Source organism: Prionailurus viverrinus, chromosome E2 (genome assembly GCF_022837055.1).
Source record: "Prionailurus viverrinus isolate Anna chromosome E2, UM_Priviv_1.0, whole genome shotgun sequence".
NCBI lineage: Eukaryota > Metazoa > Chordata > Mammalia > Carnivora > Felidae > Prionailurus > Prionailurus viverrinus.
Window position 1 is genome coordinate 47292064 of NC_062575.1, and position 17976 is coordinate 47310039.

Here is a 17976-nt window from a genome sequence, read left to right on the forward strand (position 1 = left end):
AACAAAAACAGAAGCGGTCCTAACAGCAGTACTAGGTTAAGTGATTAAAAGCAAGGACTTCAGGATCAGGTCTGAGTTTGAGTCCTGGCACCACCACACATACTCTCGGCTGTATCCTCTCTGAACCTCATGTTTCTCCTCCCTAAAATGGATCTGAGATGCTTTAGTAGCACACACAAAATATTCAATATATGTTGTTAGTTACTGAGTACCCCGGGATGTCTACTAAACATGTACGTACAGGACTCATTCTCACGACTAGTTTTATTCTTGTACAGCTAGGAAGCAAGTTGGCACGGAGACACAGGTGGTGAGTGGTGGACGCAAACCCTAATCCTAACCCAGGGTGCAATCTCTTAATCACGACGGGATATTGCACCTGCTCCCTTTCCAAGGCCTAGGGAGCCAGAGGGGTGAGGGCCCAACTCCCGCATTGTGATAGATGAGAAGGAGGGCCTCGCTCTGTTGGGGGTGCGTGTGTGAGGGGGTGAGCCGGGTTTCCTGAGTCCCTGACAGAATTCCAACCCTCAGTTGGAATGGTGGAAACAAGGTCCTGCATTTGGAGCGGAGCTGGGAGGACAACACTTGGTCTAGGGTGCTTCAAGAGCAGAGGGCATCTGAGGGAGGATGAGAAAAAGGAAACCGAAGTTTCTAAGCTGCAGCAATAGCGACACCCGCTGGCCTGTCGCGACAGCTGGGATCCTGAACGCACGCGCGGGATTCACAGAGCTCGGGGGATTCCACGGTCCTGACTGAGTCACCCGAAGGGCGGCGCTCTAGGTCTCCGCGCCGGCAGGTCTGGGGGCGGGTCCTACTGCCTCCTGCACCAATCGGAACGCCGAAGGCCCTTAGGGGCCGATTGGACGGAGCCGCAGCGGGGCGCCGGGCGCGCACGCCGCTCCTGGGGCGGGGCCTCCCTCCGGCCGGCAGGGGGCGCGCGCCTGGAGAACAGGCAAGCTTTCATGGAGGGGGCGGAGGCGGAAGCGCGGGAGTGGGTCGCTGTGGCCCGGGACCTGCAAGCCTTAGGGTAAGGGGAACGGGGGGGAGGTGGTGGCTAGGGGCACAGGAAGGGACAGGTTTGCCCTCAGAAATTCCTACTGACCTCTCCAGCCCCCTCCCGCTGCCTCGGCCCCGCCACAGGTATGAGGGTTTCTCGGGGGCGACGTCGCTGGGCACCTCGTGTCCAGACTTCAGGGCGCTGTGCGCGCGGCTGGCGGCGGAGCTGGCCACTCTGGGCGCCCTGGAGCGGGAGCGGGAGGAGAGCGCGGAGGTGCTGAGGGCCGGCGACGGTACGTGTGGAGCGGGCGGCCCGGAGGGGTGGGGCCGCGGAGGTCGCCGCCGCGCCCTGACGTGTCTCGCCTCCTGCAGGCCCCGGCGCAGAGGAGGAATTCCTGCGACAGTTGGCCGACCTGCTGCGGGAGTTGCATTGCCCGGACCGCGCGCTCTGCGGCGGAGACTGCGCGGCCGCGCTGCGGGAGCGCGGCGCGTGCCTGCGCCTGCTGCGTGAGCCGGGGGCTGGCCCAGGATGCGGAAGTGGGCGAGGCTACAGCCTCTAGAGGGGCGGGCTCAGCACCTTGGGGTGGAGCCAGGGTTCCCCTAAGGGGGCGCAGTCAGAATTGAGGCGGAACCGGAGGGTTGGAGGTGGTGGGGTTAGAATTTTGACGAGAAAGTCCTGATGTTTGAGTGGGTTGGGTTTGCTGTTGCGGGCCAGGTGTTTCCGATGTGGGCCGGGTTCGAAGTGCGAGCGGGGGACAGGGTCTCGAAGTGGGTGGAGCTTATCCTGGAAGTAGAGTCGGGGTTCTAGGGGGGCGGAACTAGAAGGCTCGAAGCAGATGGAACTTTCTGACCCCGGTGGGTCGGTGGGTCGGGTGGCAGCCCTCCTTGATTGCACCGCTCCTTTTTCCTTCTTTTAGGCTTTCTCTGTTCAGAACTCCAGGCTGCCCGCCTCCTCCGTCTGTACCCGCGGCTGGATTCCAGCCCCGCACCGCCCTGTGGGGAAGGGGCAGAGGAGGGAGATGACGTGGTTCAGGAACTGGTCCTTACCTTCCAAGCTCTAGGGCTGCCCAGACCTACGCCTGGGACCGCTGCCAGCCGGCTGCTGTGGGAGTTGCATGACAAGGTAGAGAGCTGGAGTCCCTTCCGCACCGGGGGCCACCCCACTTTCCTTGTGGTAGGGGGAGTCCTTTCTCCAAAAGCGGTTCTGGCAGGAGTGCCCCAGCCACGGGGATATTTTTCTAGAGCAGTGACCACCATTCTTGATTCCGACGCCTGGGTCTTCAGGACCATGGGGAACTGGAATCCACGGAAAGTACATCTGGTTTCTGCCTCGTCAACCTCAGACTCCTCCTTCTCCCGTCAGATCTCTGAGCTGCTGCCTTCCCTGCCCCCAGGATTCCTGCAGCCCCTCCTCAGCAACCCGCTGGACGCACCCAGATGGGTAAGACTGTGTGTGGCTGTATGCCAACAGCGTCCTCACCCAGAGATGAGAGTCAGGGGGACCCCTGGCATGACTGAGGCCTTTTTCCCAGGAGGCATTGGAGTCTCTGTGCCAAAGGCTGAGAGATCAGTACTGCTGTCGCCGCTGCCTTCTCCTCAAGCGCCTGGACCTCACAACATCTGCATTCCACTGGAGCGATCGGGCAGAGGTGTGGGCATAGAGGACCTTGGCAGGAGCAGGGAGGACCAGTTGTGTGGGCTACCAGTACTGGGAGGAGGAACGAAGGCCAGGAATATTTCCTTATACCAGGTTTTTAGATTCTTGTAAGGTTTGGGGCTCTAGAATGGTAGGGCCTCCAGGGCATTCTAAAATCTAGAGGCCCAGGACATTCTGGAATTCCCAGCTTTTAGCTGGGAGTGTCTTTGGAACTATACATAACTCTTGTTTAGAGATGTGGGGGGTGAGACCCTAAGTGGAGACAGAGATGCTTCCAAGATGGCAGATGCCACCTGGGGAGGGCTCTTGGGCACCTTTTCCATGCCCCCCTCCCCAGGCCCAAGGAGAAGCCATGAAGGTAGTGCTGATCCCAATTCGAGAGGCTCTGAGCCCAGAATCAGATGTCTCCATCGCACATGTCCTGGCTGCCCGAGCGGACCTGTCTCGTCTTGTCCCAGCCACCAGCAAGGCTGCCCGCCGAGGGACCTGCTGTGCCATCAACAAGGTGGGCACCTGGGAGTAGGGAAGGGCCCCAGCATCCTTGGCCTTCACACTTGGCTCTCGGGTCTCCGTGTTCATTTTTCTTCCCTGAACCTCAAATCTGATCAACTCTCAGGTGCTTATGGGCAACGTGCCAGACCGAGGGGGCCGTCCAAATGAGCTGGAGGCTCCCATGCCCAGCTGGCAAAGCAGAAGAGAGGACGGAGGTGGGCGGAAGGCAGGCCGCCAGAGCTGGGGTCGCAAGAAGAAGAAGAAATAAAGGGGAACTGGTGGTCGAGTGGGGGGGGGATCCTCTCTGCCAATCCTCGCGGAGTCATTTTGAGAGTTTATCTTGGCATCTGGCTCCCAGGCCCCACATCCTCTGTTCCTAAGGTCCCAGATGTCTTTCCCCCATCCACCACTCAACAGCAAGGACCACGTTCTCTAGAAAATAAATTTAATTTATGACAGCTGTAGGACCTGTCTCTGTGGGGTCAGGCCAGGGGTGCTCAGGTTTGAGAAGGGGTAGGGGTGTCTATGTCCACTGGGTTTCAACAGGCCCCTGTTGCTCTGACCCTCATAGTCCTTTGCTCTTTAGCAACACATCTTTCCCTTCCTGTGGGCATAGGGAGGGAGACATGCTGGCATTGGACGAACAGTTCTCAGGTGCCCACCATGTGCCAGCCCCGTTCTAGGCACCAGGAATACAGTAGCGAAAAGTATAGATTATAAAAACCCCTGCTGTCCTGGAGCTGACATTTCTGGTGACGAGGAGCAGACATTCAATAAGATAAATAGGTAAAAGAGTATTGTTTGTCAGATGGGTAAAGGACTTTGGGGGGAAAAAAAAGCAGGAAAACAGAAGCAGGACTGGGGGTGGATTGCAACTTCGAGTATGGTCAGAAGGGCCTCACTGAGAAGGTGACATTTGAGCTAAGTCCCAAAGAGGGAGCCATGGAGGCCTCTGGAAGAGCACTCCAGGCAGAGGGAACTGCCAGTGCAAAGGCCCTGAGGTAGGAGTATTTTTGGCACGTTCAGGGACCATAGGGTTCAGTGTAGTTGAAGCAGGATGAGTAAGGGGGTGGGTGGTGGTAGGTAAGGTCAGAGAGGTGACAAATAGATTGTGGGAGGTGGGCCACAGTGAGGACTCTGGCTTTCCCTGAGTGAGACTGAGGCGTGGAAGGGCTCTGAGCAGAGGAGGGACTCAGGTGTTCACAGGCTCCCTGTTCCATCTCTACTCCAGCCTTCTCTCCTGTCTCTGGAGCCCCAGAGTTAGGAACTCTGCCCAGCCTATCCCCTCCCATCCTGACCCATGCTGTCAGTGTAGCATATTGGTAAGGAGCTTCCGTTTTAGAGGCAGACAGACCACCAGGGTTTGAGTCCTGCCTCCAACACTTAGGAGCTCTGCCACCTTAGAGAGCAGCTTAACCTCCCTGGGCCTCAGTTTCCTTATCTGTAAAATGGAGATGTAAGGACACGGTGAGATGACACTTAGGTCTAAACATATCCACCATGAAACCACACAGATGCTAAGTGCAGGAAAACAGAATACAGGTTGTAGGCACTCTGATGCAAAAGAAGAAACTTTCGGAGTAAGAAATGACAAACTCTTCGCTGAAGGCAGTGTGGATGTGAAGGAGGTGACGCCTTTGGGGGTCCTGCTGGAGGCCGAAGAATAGGACTTGGGACTGACTGTGGGGGAGGTGAGAGAGGTCAGACCCAAGCAGGGTCTAGGAATTCAGCGTGGAGGGCTGGGTGGGCAGGGCCGTCGTTCGAGGGGCACCTGGAAGGAGGAAGACATTGGGTGATGTGGGGAGTGTTTGGTATCTAGGAGAAACTGCGAGGGGCGGAGCCTTACCCAGACTTCTGTTTAGTGGACGGATGAACATCCCCAGGGATGTTCTCGCTTTTTTTTTTTTTTTTTTAACTCAATCTGAAGGTCTGTACCTTTGAAGAGTAAAATTTATTCCACTGACATAAATTATAGCTCCTGGTGAATTTGGCCTTATCTTTGTCCTTTTCTTTTTTCTCCTCAAAATTCTTTTTTTTTTCTTTTTTTTTAAATGTTTATTTATTTTGGAGACAGAGACAGAACATGAGCGGAGAGGGGCAGAGAGAGAGAGGGAGACACAGAATCCGAAGCAGACTCCAGGCTCTAAGCTGTTAGCACAGAGCCTGACGTGGGACTCGAACTCACAGGCTGTGAGATCACGACCCTGAGCTGAAGTCGGATGCTTAACCGACTGAGCCACCCAGGTGCCCCCTCAGAATTCTTCTTCTGTTCTACTAGTGGCTAGCCCCTCTTCCCACCCCACCAGACTGAAATTTTTATTTTTCCCTCAACATTAGAAATTAACCAGTGTCTATACTCTCCTACCCAAGCAGTTGAGGACTCTTTCACCTTTTTGCTTTGCTATGCTTTTCCAAATCTGCCTTGGTTCCCCCAAGCAAATGGCCTGGTCTCCCCTGTATCCAGCTGGCGGTAGGGGGGCAGTCCCTCCTCACCGTCTGTGGTTCCCAGGAAGGGTGCGGGGGCTCTGTCTGAGTCCAGGCATGGCGAAGATGGTGCCCCGTCTCCGGCTCCAGGGATAGTGTGTAGGAGAGATTGTCCTCTGTGCCTGTTTGTGGGGTGATGGGCGTGGGTGGCGTGGTTACGACCGGAAGGGCCTTGTGACCTTGAAGTTAATCCCCATCCAGCAGGCCCCCTTCCCAGGACTGCCACACCCTGGGTCTTACCACAGCTGGCGTGGGGGGCTGGTGTGGGTGGGCCAGGGGCTCCAGGGGGGCTCACATCGCCCTTGGCCCCTGGCCTTTTCTTACACTCTACCTTCACACGGTCTCTGCAGTGTTTGTGGCAACACAGCCCACAGTCTGAGGCAAGGTCAGCAGTTAGCGGCCAGAGGCCCCGCCTGGGCCCCCCAGTCGCCCAGCCTGTAGGTGCTGGATCCCCTCCCCACCACTGATGCCTCACTCACCCCGACAGCGGTAGCCTTGCTTGGTGACGCCCCAGAGCTGGTAAGAGAAAGCAGAATTGGTTACCTAGGCGAGGGGAGAGGGCTGTGGATGGGGGTGGGGTTGGTCTCTGGAAGCATGGAGACCATGTGGTTTGGGAAATTCTCCAGGCTAGGGGCTTAAGGGGGGATCTGGGGATTAAAGGGATTTGGAGGTTACTGCAAGTCTGGGGAGTCATCTAGGATATTAGAATTAAGTAAAATGTGGAATGAATGAAATGTACATTCTATGGGCAGGGACTGGGTTTCCTGTTGCCTGCTTGAGCCCCTCTCCCCAGCCCTCAAGTCTAGAACTGATTGACACACAGGAGGTACTCACTAAATATTTAGTGAATGAAAAATAGGTTTGGAAAAGTAATCCAAGGTATGTGAATTCGTTTTGGTTTGGAGATTGAGAGATCTGTCCATTATCCAGAATTTGAGGATACCTTCAATTTGAAAGTTATCCAGGGTTTGAATTAATCTGGATCCTAAAGACTTGGAAATTGATTCTGTTTGGAGATAATCTACAGTTTTAGATACCCATGGTTTGGCAGTGATCCAGGATGGAGATCATCTGGGATTTGGGCATTATCCAAACTTTGGGTATATCCAGTGTTTAGGGTTTACACGGGATGTGGGGATTATTCGAGCCTGGGGGCTTTTCTGGAACTTGGGGATCATCTGGGACTTGGGGACTGTGAGCCCTCCAGGGCAGGGCTGGCCTTTTGAGTCCAGGCCATAAGGAGTTAGGACTTGGGACACTTCAGGGGGGATGGGCACTAGGGGTGATGATAGAGGGGCAGGGTGCTCACGAAGCCACTGCAGCTGTCACAGAAGGTGGGCTTGCGGAAGGTGACTTCATGGAAGGTGTGCAGGAAGGCCAGGCCCAGCTTGGAGCAGATGGCGCTGGCCCGGAGCAGGTACGCCGTCAGCTCTTCTCGGGTGAAGGAGCCATTCCTAGGGGCACAGACCACCTCAGCATGACTGTCCCCCTTTCTCCCAGACTCGGGAGTCCCGGCAACCCCAGCATCCTCATCTCTGGGGGACCCAGAGGTCGGGAGTGCTTACCCCGGGCGGGGCGGTGGGTGAAGCCCATGGCAGGCGAAGGGGAAGTTGCCTGAGAATCGCTCAAAGTCCTCCTGAGAGATGGTTCCTCGGCCTTCAGGGTCATAATTCTTGAACACAGACTTCAGAGGAGCATGGGGAGGGCAGAGTAAGGCCAAATCATGATCCTCAGTCTTAGATCTCGTCCTCTGCGTCGGGACTGTACAGATACCTTCCCTCCCGGCCCCTCCTCACCTCCACCAGCTGCTCCACGTGCTGACCCAGGGTGACCCTGTCAGGCTTGGGTGTCACGCCAGGGGCCCACTCCACCACCAGGGGCGCTTTGAAGGGGGAGGGTGGCTGGGGCAGGGACAGAGGGGCACAGTTAGTCAGTGCATGGGCTGGGGCCGGGGCCAGGGGTCAGGGGTCAGTTCTCACCAGACTCTTGGGGCAGCGGGGCTCCCGGGCGTAAGAAAGCTCATAGATCTCGTCCTCCGTGTAGAAGAGATCCAGGGAAAGCTGCGGGTGAGCAGGGCATTACAGACCCTCCTCTCCAGCCTCTGCCCTCGGCCTGCACCCTGCCCGGATCCCCACTCTCATCCTCCTCCCAAGCCCCTCTTCTCTGGGGACTCCTAGGGTCCTCTCTCCCACCGAGCCACCATTCAGTCTCCACACCCCTGTTCCCTAGTCCAGAAATGCCATCTTCTCACTGAGGCCTTTTTTGGTCCTTTTTAAAATTGTAAACCCCTGTCACTTTCCTTGCTGGTTCCTACTTTGGCCTTCTCTATGGCACTTATCCTCCGAAAGACCATATGATTTACTCACTTTGTTTTATTGGCTGTCTCTCCACTACCGGGAAGTCAGCCCCACAAGAACAGCAGGAGGTTTTTGTTGTTGTTGTTGTTCTTTTCGTTTTGTTTTGTTTTTTCTGACGTGCTCACTGCTGTGAGTCTAAGTGCCTAAAGTAGTGTCTGGCTCACAGCAGGTGCTCAATAAATATTTGGGCTTGATAGCCTTCTAGAATCAATAAAGCATAGGGCCTTGGGCCCCACTCATCTCAGGGCAAAGCCAGCTTCACAGGCAGGCCCCATACTTTGAAGGGCCCCCATTTCATTTAATGCCCTGCTGTCATCGTCTTGAAATTCTTAAGAATTTTGAACAAGGAGCCCCACATTTTCATTTTGCGCCGGCCCTGCACATTATGTAGCTGGTGGTCCTGTCTTAGGTCTGCAAATCAGTCTTAGACCTCATGGCCTTCAGAATCCCAGTCTCACTCAATTTGTAGCTCCTTGGCAAGGAGGGAGGGAGGATATATATGTTGTTATTTATGTTATATAAATAGAATGTAGCTAGAATTGCACACCCTCAATCTCAGGATGTAGTATGGTGGTTAACACGTTAACACACGGGTTCTGAGGCTGAGCTGCTTGGGTTCAAATGCAGGTTTTACTGCTGTGGGACAGTAGGCAAGTGACTTCACCTTGTGGACCTCAGTTTCCCAATCTGCAGAATGGGCGCCACAAGGGTGCAGACGCTGTCGCGCCCAGGACTGTAAACCCCTGCACCCTCCAGGTGCAGTCTAGGGGCGCCCAGCCTGGGCAGGGGTGGGGCGGGGCAGCTCACCGTGAGAAGATGCAGCAGGTCCTCATTGGCACTGCAGGGCGGGTGCTGCCTCTGGAGGGCTGCCAGCTCCTGCAGCCGCAGGTAGAGGTTGTTGAGTTTGGGGAGGTGCAGGCGGCCGTCTGGCAACCTGTCGGGCTGTGCCTCATGCAGGGACACCAGGTCTTTGAGGTGCACGCCCAGTACCGGCAGCCGGAAGCCCGTGCAGTCAGCCCAGGTGCGGCGGTAACGGGCGTAGTTGTTGTGGGCAGCGAGGAGCTCAGACAGTTCTAGCAGGGCCTGTGGGGGAGGGGCGTGTCGGGGGTGGGGACGTTATGGGGGGAGGCCATTTCTGCTCCCTTAGCCACCCGCGTGAGTTCCGGACTCCCAGGGGTCCAATGGCATTTTGGACAGCTCCCCGAGCCCCCTCCTGTCCCCCATTGGCCTCAGCAACCTCCTCCCCCAAACTGCTTTTCCTTTTGGGTCCCCATTTCAGAAAGCTCCGTATCCCCCATTCCCCAGGCTAGTGATTTTTTTCCGAAACCAAAATCTGATCGTGCATGCTGTCGTCATTACCAAACCTTCCCAACTCCCCATTGCTATCTGGATAAAGCCCAGACACCTTAGTTCAGCTCGCAGGTCTCAACAGGATCCCCCACCCTGGGCATCTCCAGTCTAATTTCCTGCCAGATCCTGACTTCAGCCATACACTGGACTCATGAGTACCTCACTCTCCCCGTGCACTTCCCAGGACACGCCTAACCCACGCTCCTCCCATGGGTGGCCTAAATTTGGTGTCCTTAGGGGCATCATTTCACTCCCCGCCTGGACTGCAAGTTCTCTGCTACCATCTCTCTTACGTGTCTCCCTCCAGTCCTGCTCAGGACCGGAAACACGGAGTAGAGAGGGGTCAGCATGATGCATGCATGGTTGAGGAGGGAGGAAGACAGGCAGAGGACAGAGTCTGGGGCTCTGTCGGATTTGGAGGAGCAAGGTCTCCAGGTGGCTCCAGGGCCCCTAGGTGGATGGAGGGGATTGGGAGAAAGTGCGGGGTGGTTCAGGATAATTGACCGCTGGAACCCTGGGAGAAGAGTGGGGGTTCACCTTGGTGCTGTCAGGGCTCAGATGAGCATGGGAGTCCTTGAGTCTGGAGATGGCACTGTGACACAGGCCCCCCGTGACCGCCATCAGTGTGTTGAAATTCTGTAGCTGGTGGAGCCTCTAGGAAGGAAGGGTGATGCTGAGATGGTGGGTATCACATGGAGGATAGGCAAAATGGGGTTTCACGTGACAGCATCCAGGTTGAGCTGGGGTGTCAGGCGTGTGTGGGTATGGACCAGTGTGGGCATCAGGTTAGATGTGTCAGGCAGGGGTGGGCCGCAAGCAGGTATATGGGCATTAACGGGGGGGGGGGGGGGGGAGGGGGCGGGTCGAGCAGGTGATAGACTGATGTGAGTTCAGAGAACAGTGTGGTGGAAAGGGGGTAGTCAGGCGAGTGTGAGGAGTTGGACAGGTTTGGGTACTAGACAGGTGTGGGGGATTCAGGGTGCTGGGCACCTGGGGGTCAGACAGGGAGACAAGACGGCCTGGGCTCTGGGCAGGAGTTAGGAACCGGGCAGAGGTGAATGGGGCCAGAGTGAAATGGAAGGGTCAGAAGGACATGAGAGACAAGTGTGGGGTCAGCCGGGCATCAGGGGCAACTGTCTCATCCTCCTCTTTTTCAAGTTTGCAGGGCAGAGGTCGCTGTGAGGAGGGGGGTGGGGGGGGAGAGCCAGGGAGGAGTGGAAGACACTCAGCCGGAGGAGGCCAGGGGCAGACACTAGAACCTCCAGGTCTTAGGGGCCGGACAGGCGGTCAGGCAGACAGGCGAAGCGGTGCGTTGGAAGACGCAAGAGGAAGGGCGTGGTCTGCGAGGAAGTACGCAAAGGGGCGTGGCCACGGTGGGGGCAGGAGGCTTCCCTTTTCTCCAGAAAGGAGAGAAGGTATCTATTTAGGGAAGGGGAAGAGAGGGGTTGTGACACAGTGGGGCTGGGCCAAGGACAGACCTGACGTGATGGGGAGGGAAGTATGCAGCCGAAGGGACGGCTGGGGCCTAGAGACCGAGGTGAGGGTGACGCAAACGTGGGGGCATGGAAGAGCCGCTTTCACTGCCCCGTAGGCAGAATATTCGGGCATGGGGCTTGGGCAAGGGGGGGAGCATCGTCAACAGCTACGTCTAGGACCAAGGAAGGGAGTGCCGGGGCGGGTTCGACGTGGCGCTATCCAGGCCAAGAAAGAAGCGCACAGTCCGGGTTTAGAACCTCGGGACTGGGGCCTCGGGGGCGGAGTCAGGGTAGGCGTGATGCGAGGGGGCGGGGCCAGGATGTGGATGACGTCACCACTCGCGCGGGTCAGCTGTGGCCGAGGGCAGGGCAGCAGGAAGGCGAGGGGGGTTGGGGGTGGGGTCTGAGACCTGCGGGTGGCGGTTCCCTCAGTCCCTGGGGGCGGGCCTCACCTGTGCCACGTGGATGAACTTGTCCAGCACCTGCGCGCGCTGTGCCGGCCCGGGACGGCTCAGCACCATGACCTGCACCCAGCGGGACACGCTGTTGCTGAGGCCTACGGATCCCTCCAGGGCCGGGCAGCCCCGCACGGAGCCCTGCAAAACGTAGCCCCGCAGATCCTGGGGCTGGGGGTGAGGTGGGCATCAGGGTGGGCAGGGGTGCCGCGGCCTTGCCCTCACACGCCCATCCCCCTAGCAGTCGTGACCTCTGAGGCCCTAGTCTGGCTGTCACATGTCCTTGACGTCACCGTGGCCCTCTCCCTCTGAAGAGAAATATTTAAATAAAGTCAGGCACTGTTCTCAGTCCTTTGTTATATTAACTAATTTAATCCTCACATCAACTCTACGAAGTGAATATCATGAATATGTTATTCACATTTTAGAGATGAGACTGTCGAGGCACAGAGAAGATAACTTGCCCAGGGTCACACAGGCGAGAGTCCTGGTGGGAACCCAGTCTATTGCCCCTACCTGTATACCTGCCTGGTATGCAGTCAGCAAAAGGAAGAATGGCAGAGACACAAAAGCGATTTCTATTTGTTCTGCTCAAGGGGTCAACATTCCATGCCCACATGTACTGCACATGTGTGTGTGTGAACAATCAGGATATTTCCAGATGAAGGAACTGGTGGTGACCTTCCCTTGAGGTGGCCATGGCAATAGCTAATACTTACACACACACACACACACGCACTTACATATACCATAAGTATACTTATATAGAGGTTGAAGCATATGAAATGATCATTTGGGTAGGCAAAACATGGCAAAATACGACAATTTCAAATGGTTCTACCAGATAGCATTCACTCTGGACCGGGCACTGATCCTACGAGGCAGGAACTGTGAAATCCCCCTTTTTATAGATCATGGAACTGAAGCACAGTGAACTTCAATGCCTCCCGAATAAATTAATAATTAATAAAATATTCTGAGCACTCACTTACTACTGTGCCAGGTAGTGTGACAAGCATTTTTAAGCGGACATTTTAATTGAATTCTCCTGACCATCTACTGAGGTATGGGGACCGCCATCTTACAAATGAGACACGTGAGTCCCAGAGAGGCTGAGAAATGAATTCAAGGTTACACAGATAAGGAGGGGCTGCTGGATTTGAACCCAGGGGTTCTGTCCTCAGTCAGCTTAACTCCTTTTACTGAACCTTCTGGCACCCATCTTGAGAGTCTGAGATCCCTGCCCAAAGCCCATGCCCGGGCCCTCTGACTCTTGGAGGCTCCCCCACTCCTAGCCCTCCCCAGCTCGGGGAGGGCGTCCTCACCGTGATAGCCTGGAAGGAGCGAAACTCCAGGTAAGTGAGATGCTGAGCCAGCTCCTCCGTCTCCAGGTGGTCGAAGAGCAAGGACACTTTGCGCTTTTTGCCGAGGCCTGGGCTGCTCAGAGGGGGCGGGGGGCCAGGGCCCCCGGGGCTCAGGCTGGGGGCAAAGAGGGGCAGGGTACTGGATGGGTGCGGGGTGGAGGACGTGAGGGTGAGGAGAGAGGCGGCCGAACGGGGGTGGGGAGGGCTGACTCACAGGGTGGAGGAGTCTCCCAGGCTCCTCTGGGCAGAGTTGCCCTCCTGCTCCACAGTGGCCCAGAAGCGCCCGATAACCTCTTCTAGCTGAGGCTCTTGATGCACTGTCTCCGGGTGTTGGGTCAGCCAGTACCTGCGGGTGGTTTAGAGACAGGGGTGGGGGTGGGCAAGGTCTCTAAAGGAGGTCCCTTGGGCTGAGGAATCTCGGGCCAGGGGTCTCTGGAAGGTCAGGGTTTGGAGAGGCCCCAGCCTAGGGCTGTCTCTAGAAGGGGGACAGGGGGCCTCTTAACACAGGCTGGGGGATCAGTGGAAGATAAGTTGGGGGGATCTCTTGGAGGTGGAATTGCTAGGAAGCAGGATAGTGGAGGGGTCTCAGGAACTAAGCCGGGGGCCTCTGAGGAGTGAAATTTGGGGAGAACAAGGTGAGGGGGTCTTAAAAGCTAGGCCGGGGTATGCGAGAGGTGGGGGTTTGGGGCATCAGAGCTAGAGGTCTCTGGGCATCAGGTGGGAGAGGGTCTCTAAGAGGTGAGGGTTCTAAGGGGCAGAACTGGGAGGGTCTTAGGAACCAAAGCGGGGCTGTCTCAGAAGCGGTATTTGGGGGAGCAGGGTTTGGATCTGTGGGGGATTGGGCTGGAGAATCCCTGGGAGGTGTGTTTTTGGGGGGAAGGAGGCCGGTGGGGACCCCAGGTCATGGGAGTAGCGTTCTTGACCCCACCCTACCTGACCAGGTGGCAGATCTGCAGCCGTCTCAGCTCCTGTGTGTCCCCTGTGGCTTCCTGGTACTTGAGTTCCGGTCAAGGCTCTGCCAACCTGCCTGCTCACCCTGCCCCCATCTTCCAGACCCGCCCGTCTCTGCCCTCCGCCCTCCACCCGCTGCTCATGGCCCTGGGAGGATATAAGGTCAGCAGGCGGGCAGCGAGGTGGGCGGAAGGCAGCACCCAGCTGTGCGTGGCCAGCACCATGTTGAGAACGTGGTCCCCACGGCGCAGGCTGCCAGCTGAGTCTGGGGGCGGGAGGAGGGGACTCTGTGTCAGAATGGCTCCTGGGCCAAAGACTGCAGAATCTCCGCAGCCAGTTGGACTAGCTGGTTCCGACTCCGGCTCTACCGGTGACTCCCTGCATGAACTAGGGCAAGCCACTTAGCCTCCTTAGGGTGTCTCAGTTTCCTGGTCTGCGCTGTGTGTAGACCAGCACAGTACCTGGCAAGCCATGGTGTGGATGGAAATAGCATCAGACCTCCTCCTCCTCCACATCTCGGGAAAAAGAAACGCACGTGTTTCTCTCATCCCTAATGTAGTGCTTGAGATTCACTCCGCACACCCTTGCTCCCATTTTATACCCCCGCCCCCCCCAAACTGAGGCCTACAGAGAGGTGGGTGCTTTACCACCTGAGGGCCAGGGAGGCTGGCCAGGGAAGGGGACACTCACCGAAGGACTGAATACATTTCTCCAGCAGCTCATCTTCGCTGCAGCCGCCCTCATTCAGCATGCCCAGAGCCATGGAAGCCATGACCTTGCTGATTTCCCGGGGGCTGGGGCACGTCTTGTGGCGCCGGGCCTGTCGGGGCCGGCCCCGCCCCCCTGTCTTTGCTGGGCATTCCTGGTGGGACTTCCTGTGGGCACACCCCCCAGGGAATCATGGGAACCCCTTCCTTTGGGCTGACCCTCAGAATTCTTCTTGACCCCTAAGACCCGAGGCATTATGGCAGAAGCTTCCCAAAGGCAAAGCCCCAGACGAAGCCTCCTGACCTACCATGGACTCATGGGAGAAAACCCCTGCAGTATTCCAGATAATGGGAGCCTTCTCTTATAGGTAAACTGAAAGGATTACTCCTGCCCCCCTCAGGGAATCGGGAGAAAAGACTCTCAAGACCACCCTGAACCCCCAGGAAATCATGGGAGAAGACCCCCAGGATTACTACAGACCCTACAGGGAATCATAAGAACTCCTTCCTCCAGGCATTGGCTCCAATTCCCCTTAACTATACAGTCCCAAGGCATTTTGGAGAGACTTCCTGTTGGCCGACCCCTGGGACGACTCTTGACCTCCCAGAGAATCATGGGAAAAGACCCCCCCAGAATCATTCCTGTCCTCCCCAGGTTCTGCCTTCAGGGAGACTCTTGCCAATTGCCCTTTGCTCTAAAGCACGGCCCGCTCCCTCCCCCAGCCCTCAGGAAAGCAGCAGACCCTGAGATCCCATCTGTCATCCCTCTCCCAGCTGGAGCCCCCACTGAGGTGACACACCCCACCCCAAGACAGTACTTTGGTGGGACCTGAGTCTTAGCCACCAGCCCGGGTCCCTGGATTCGGAGAGAAGATACAGGGGCAAAGTGGCCTCACCAGGGCTCTTCAGAGCTGGGCAGGGTCCCTGGGGCTGAGGCAGCTTCAAGGAAAGTTTAAAAATAACCCTCGCTCTGCCTTGTGCCTCCCTGAGGCTCGTGTTCCAGTTGGGGAAAGAGGGTAATGGAGAGTCAGGGGTGGTGGAGGAAGGAGGCAGCAGAATTGAGGGTGGCACGGCCTTGGCTCTCACAAAATGGGATTAGAGACACTTATGTTGGCTGTGTGACTTTGTGCTGGTCACTTCATTTCTCTGGGCTTCGGTTTCCCCATATGAAAAAGGAGAGTCGTCCTGAGACCTTCCCAAGGAATTTATTATGAACATTCAATGCCTTGCTCTTCAGAAGTGCTAAATAAAGGACTTAGTTCACTCAGGCTGTTAAGTGGCCAGAGATGGGAAAGTTGAACTTGAGATAGAGAGAAAGTGATGGGGCAAACCAGAAGCCAGGCCTGGGGCGTGGGGTGAAATCAGAGACTCTCGTAACGAAGGCACTGCCGTGTCCCAGGGGCATCATAAGGGTTCAGGGAATCAGTATTGACTGTGGTTAGCTGGTATCGACTGAGTTCTGAATACTTTTTATTTTTTATTTATTTTATTTTATTTTTTTCTTTTTCTTTTTCTTTTTCTTTTGGGGGTGCCTGGGTGGCTCAGCCGGTTAAGTGTCCGACTTGGGCTCAGGTCATGATCTCACGGGTCAGTGAGTTCGAGCCCCATGTCGGGCTCTGTGCTGACAGCTCAGAGCCCGGAGCCTGCTTCAGATTCTGTCTCCTTCTCTGCCCCTCCCCCGCTCATGCTCTGTGAGCTCTCTCTGTCTCTCTCACACACACAAAATTTTTTTAATGATTTTTTTATTTTTAAGTAATATCTATACCCAACATGAGGCGTGAATTCGCAATCCCGATATCAAGAGTCACATAATCCACCGACTGTGTCAGCCAGGTGCCCAGCAATGTGTTTTACAAGCCCTCCAGGGGGTTCTGATGCACACTCGGGCTTGAGAACCACTAGTCAGTCTGTCTCACTGAGGACTTCTGGGAGGAAGACACCAGGGCACAGAGCAGTTAAGTGACTTATATAAGGTCACACAGCCAGAAAATGAGGTAGCCAGGTCTCCACCAGTAAACTGCTGGCTATTATAGGGAGGGGACCCCTTTACCCATCAGAGCCATGCCAGAGGAGGCCGGAGGAGCTACCCAGGCTAGGGACCCAGCCACCATCACGCCTGTGAGGACAGGAGAGCAAGCTTGCCCAGGTGACAGGAAGCCCATTCCAGAAGCTGCTAGGCCCTTACCTGTGGACCGGCTGCTCTCTGGAGTGTCTGGAGCAGCCAGGAGTGGTTTAAGAAGCAGGGGAGCCGCCATGTCCTGCGTCACACTCCCCTCCCCCGGGGCAGGGCCCTGCGGGAGCCTGGAGTTTCCAGTCCAGGGGCAGGGGGCAGCGAGGGAGCGACTGTGATGGGGAGCGAGGAGGACCCCAGGGAGGACAGAGACAGCCAATCTAGGGAGCAGGGATGAGTGGGGGCGGGGTAGCAGAGGATACAGAGCAGCTCAAACTCCAGAGACAGCGAGGACAAGACCCAAGGGCTCATACAAACAGTCCTGGCCCAGCCAGCGGCTCTGGACTCCCTGCAGCATCTTTCGCCTGGTGGCCCCTGCCCCTGCTCCTGTCGCTGAAGGAGCCCAACACCCTACCAGCCGCCTTAGTACTCCCCAGCCTTCCCACGCAGCCCGAGGCGCGCTTAGGGTGCTCCCAGTCTTCCTGGGGAGGGTCCTCTCACCTCTTGCTGTCTTTCCTGTTCATGCTTCCTGGTGGGGGGAGGGGGTCTTGCCAAAGTCTGGCTCAGTTCTTCCTCCTCCCCAGTGCTCCAGCTTCTTAGCCCCTTGGGAGCTGGGGCCTCCTCTGGTGCTTGGGAAGGAAAGAGGAACTTCCCCTCCCCACCCAGCCCCAGGCCAGGGGGAAGGAAGAGGCTGGGGAGAGACCAAAGGTCCCCCCTCCCCCCACACGGGGATCCCTTCAGGCTGAGGTTTCCGGTGCTGCCAGCCCCCACCCCCAGGCGCCCAGCGGGCTATCTCCCCCATCTTTTCTGTCTCGAGACCCGAGATCCTCTGTTCCCTCACTGGTCTGTTCTGTCGCTGTCGTACTTCAATGAGAACAGTTCTTTTGTTTTTTCTTTAAGTACGCCTGATATGACACATTTATGCGAAAACACGTACTCAGAAGTCTGTATTTCTACAAGGACATGTTCACGTATGTAATACACAAAGGTGTGAGTGGAAAGTCACAAGACACGGTACTTCGTATATTTCTTATGTTTCTTTTATTCCTGATTTTAGTTTTAATGAGACCTTTGTGTCCCAGAAAACATTTTTACTTTATTACCTTTATTGTGACAAACCCTGAGGCAGCGCCTACTGTATACCACACAATGTTACAGGGGCTTTAAAAAAATCAACTAATTTAATCACGACAGAAACTTAAAGACTGTTATTTTATTGTGAAAAACATTATAGATGGAGGTAAACCCTCTGGGGAGCCCCTTCCCCGTCTCACTGTCCCTCTTAGGCAGGGGACCCGTAGCACATACTGCTGGGGTACATCTGCTCTGTGAGCTATGCATTTGTTGAGGTACATAAATACGCGCTCCTAGAAACAGACTCTTCTTTCGAGTATGTGTTTTTTTTCTTTTACCTAAGTGTGTCATGCTTGACATATTTTTAAGTTGACGTACAAAAAAAAAGCGCAGATCATACGTGTGTAGGGTGATGAATTGTGATAAGCTGAATGTGTCTACGTG

General features: G+C 56.0%; 3 protein-coding genes across 12 annotated transcripts in view; 2 read left to right on the forward strand and 1 right to left on the reverse strand.

Moving 5' to 3' along the window:
* Window positions 1-919: 919 nt before the first annotated feature.
* FAM98C (family with sequence similarity 98 member C) lies at window positions 920-3603 on the forward strand. Its single transcript, XM_047836007.1, has 8 exons — window positions 920-1027; window positions 1141-1289; window positions 1369-1503; window positions 1914-2119; window positions 2360-2437; window positions 2529-2645; window positions 2991-3158; window positions 3270-3603. Exons 1-8 carry the CDS (start codon window positions 963-965, stop codon window positions 3411-3413), a joined length of 1062 nt encoding a protein of 353 aa, XP_047691963.1. The 5' UTR covers window positions 920-962; the 3' UTR covers window positions 3414-3603.
* Window positions 3574-17105, reverse strand: RASGRP4 (RAS guanyl releasing protein 4). Of its 6 annotated transcripts, XM_047836006.1 has the most exons (17): window positions 16960-17105; window positions 14272-14456; window positions 13741-13846; window positions 13564-13626; window positions 12845-12976; window positions 12592-12745; window positions 11264-11437; window positions 9874-9990; window positions 8794-9069; window positions 7609-7689; window positions 7426-7530; window positions 7195-7313; window positions 6939-7083; window positions 6109-6145; window positions 5870-6004; window positions 5639-5751; window positions 3574-4916 (listed from the first exon to the last, which is right to left on the reverse strand). In XM_047836006.1, the coding sequence occupies exons 1-17, from the start codon at window positions 16980-16982 to the stop codon at window positions 4872-4874; spliced, it is 2010 nt and encodes a 669-aa protein (XP_047691962.1). In that variant the 5' UTR covers window positions 16983-17105; the 3' UTR covers window positions 3574-4871. The 6 variants fall into 6 exon arrangements, with proteins under 6 accessions (XP_047691962.1, XP_047691958.1, XP_047691961.1 ...); XM_047836002.1 differs by having other exon boundaries at window positions 5639-6004; XM_047836005.1 differs by lacking the exon at window positions 3574-4916 and having other exon boundaries at window positions 5297-5751; window positions 12592-12703.
* RYR1 (ryanodine receptor 1) overlaps window positions 5999-17976 on the forward strand; it is a 132406-nt gene continuing 120428 nt past the window's right edge. For 2 of the 5 annotated variants that reach the window (XM_047835994.1, XM_047835990.1), the window contains exons 1-2: window positions 5999-6148; window positions 13572-13743. Coding sequence is in view for 2 of the 5 variants with exons in the window: in XM_047835988.1 (XP_047691944.1) it covers window positions 14598-14656 (59 nt within the window). In the remaining 3 variants the exon portion in view is untranslated. Of the gene's footprint in view, window positions 6149-9086; window positions 10874-13571; window positions 13744-14533; window positions 14657-17976 lie in introns of those variants that run through there. The other 3 variants (XM_047835988.1, XM_047835989.1, XM_047835992.1) reach the window with 3 other exon arrangements.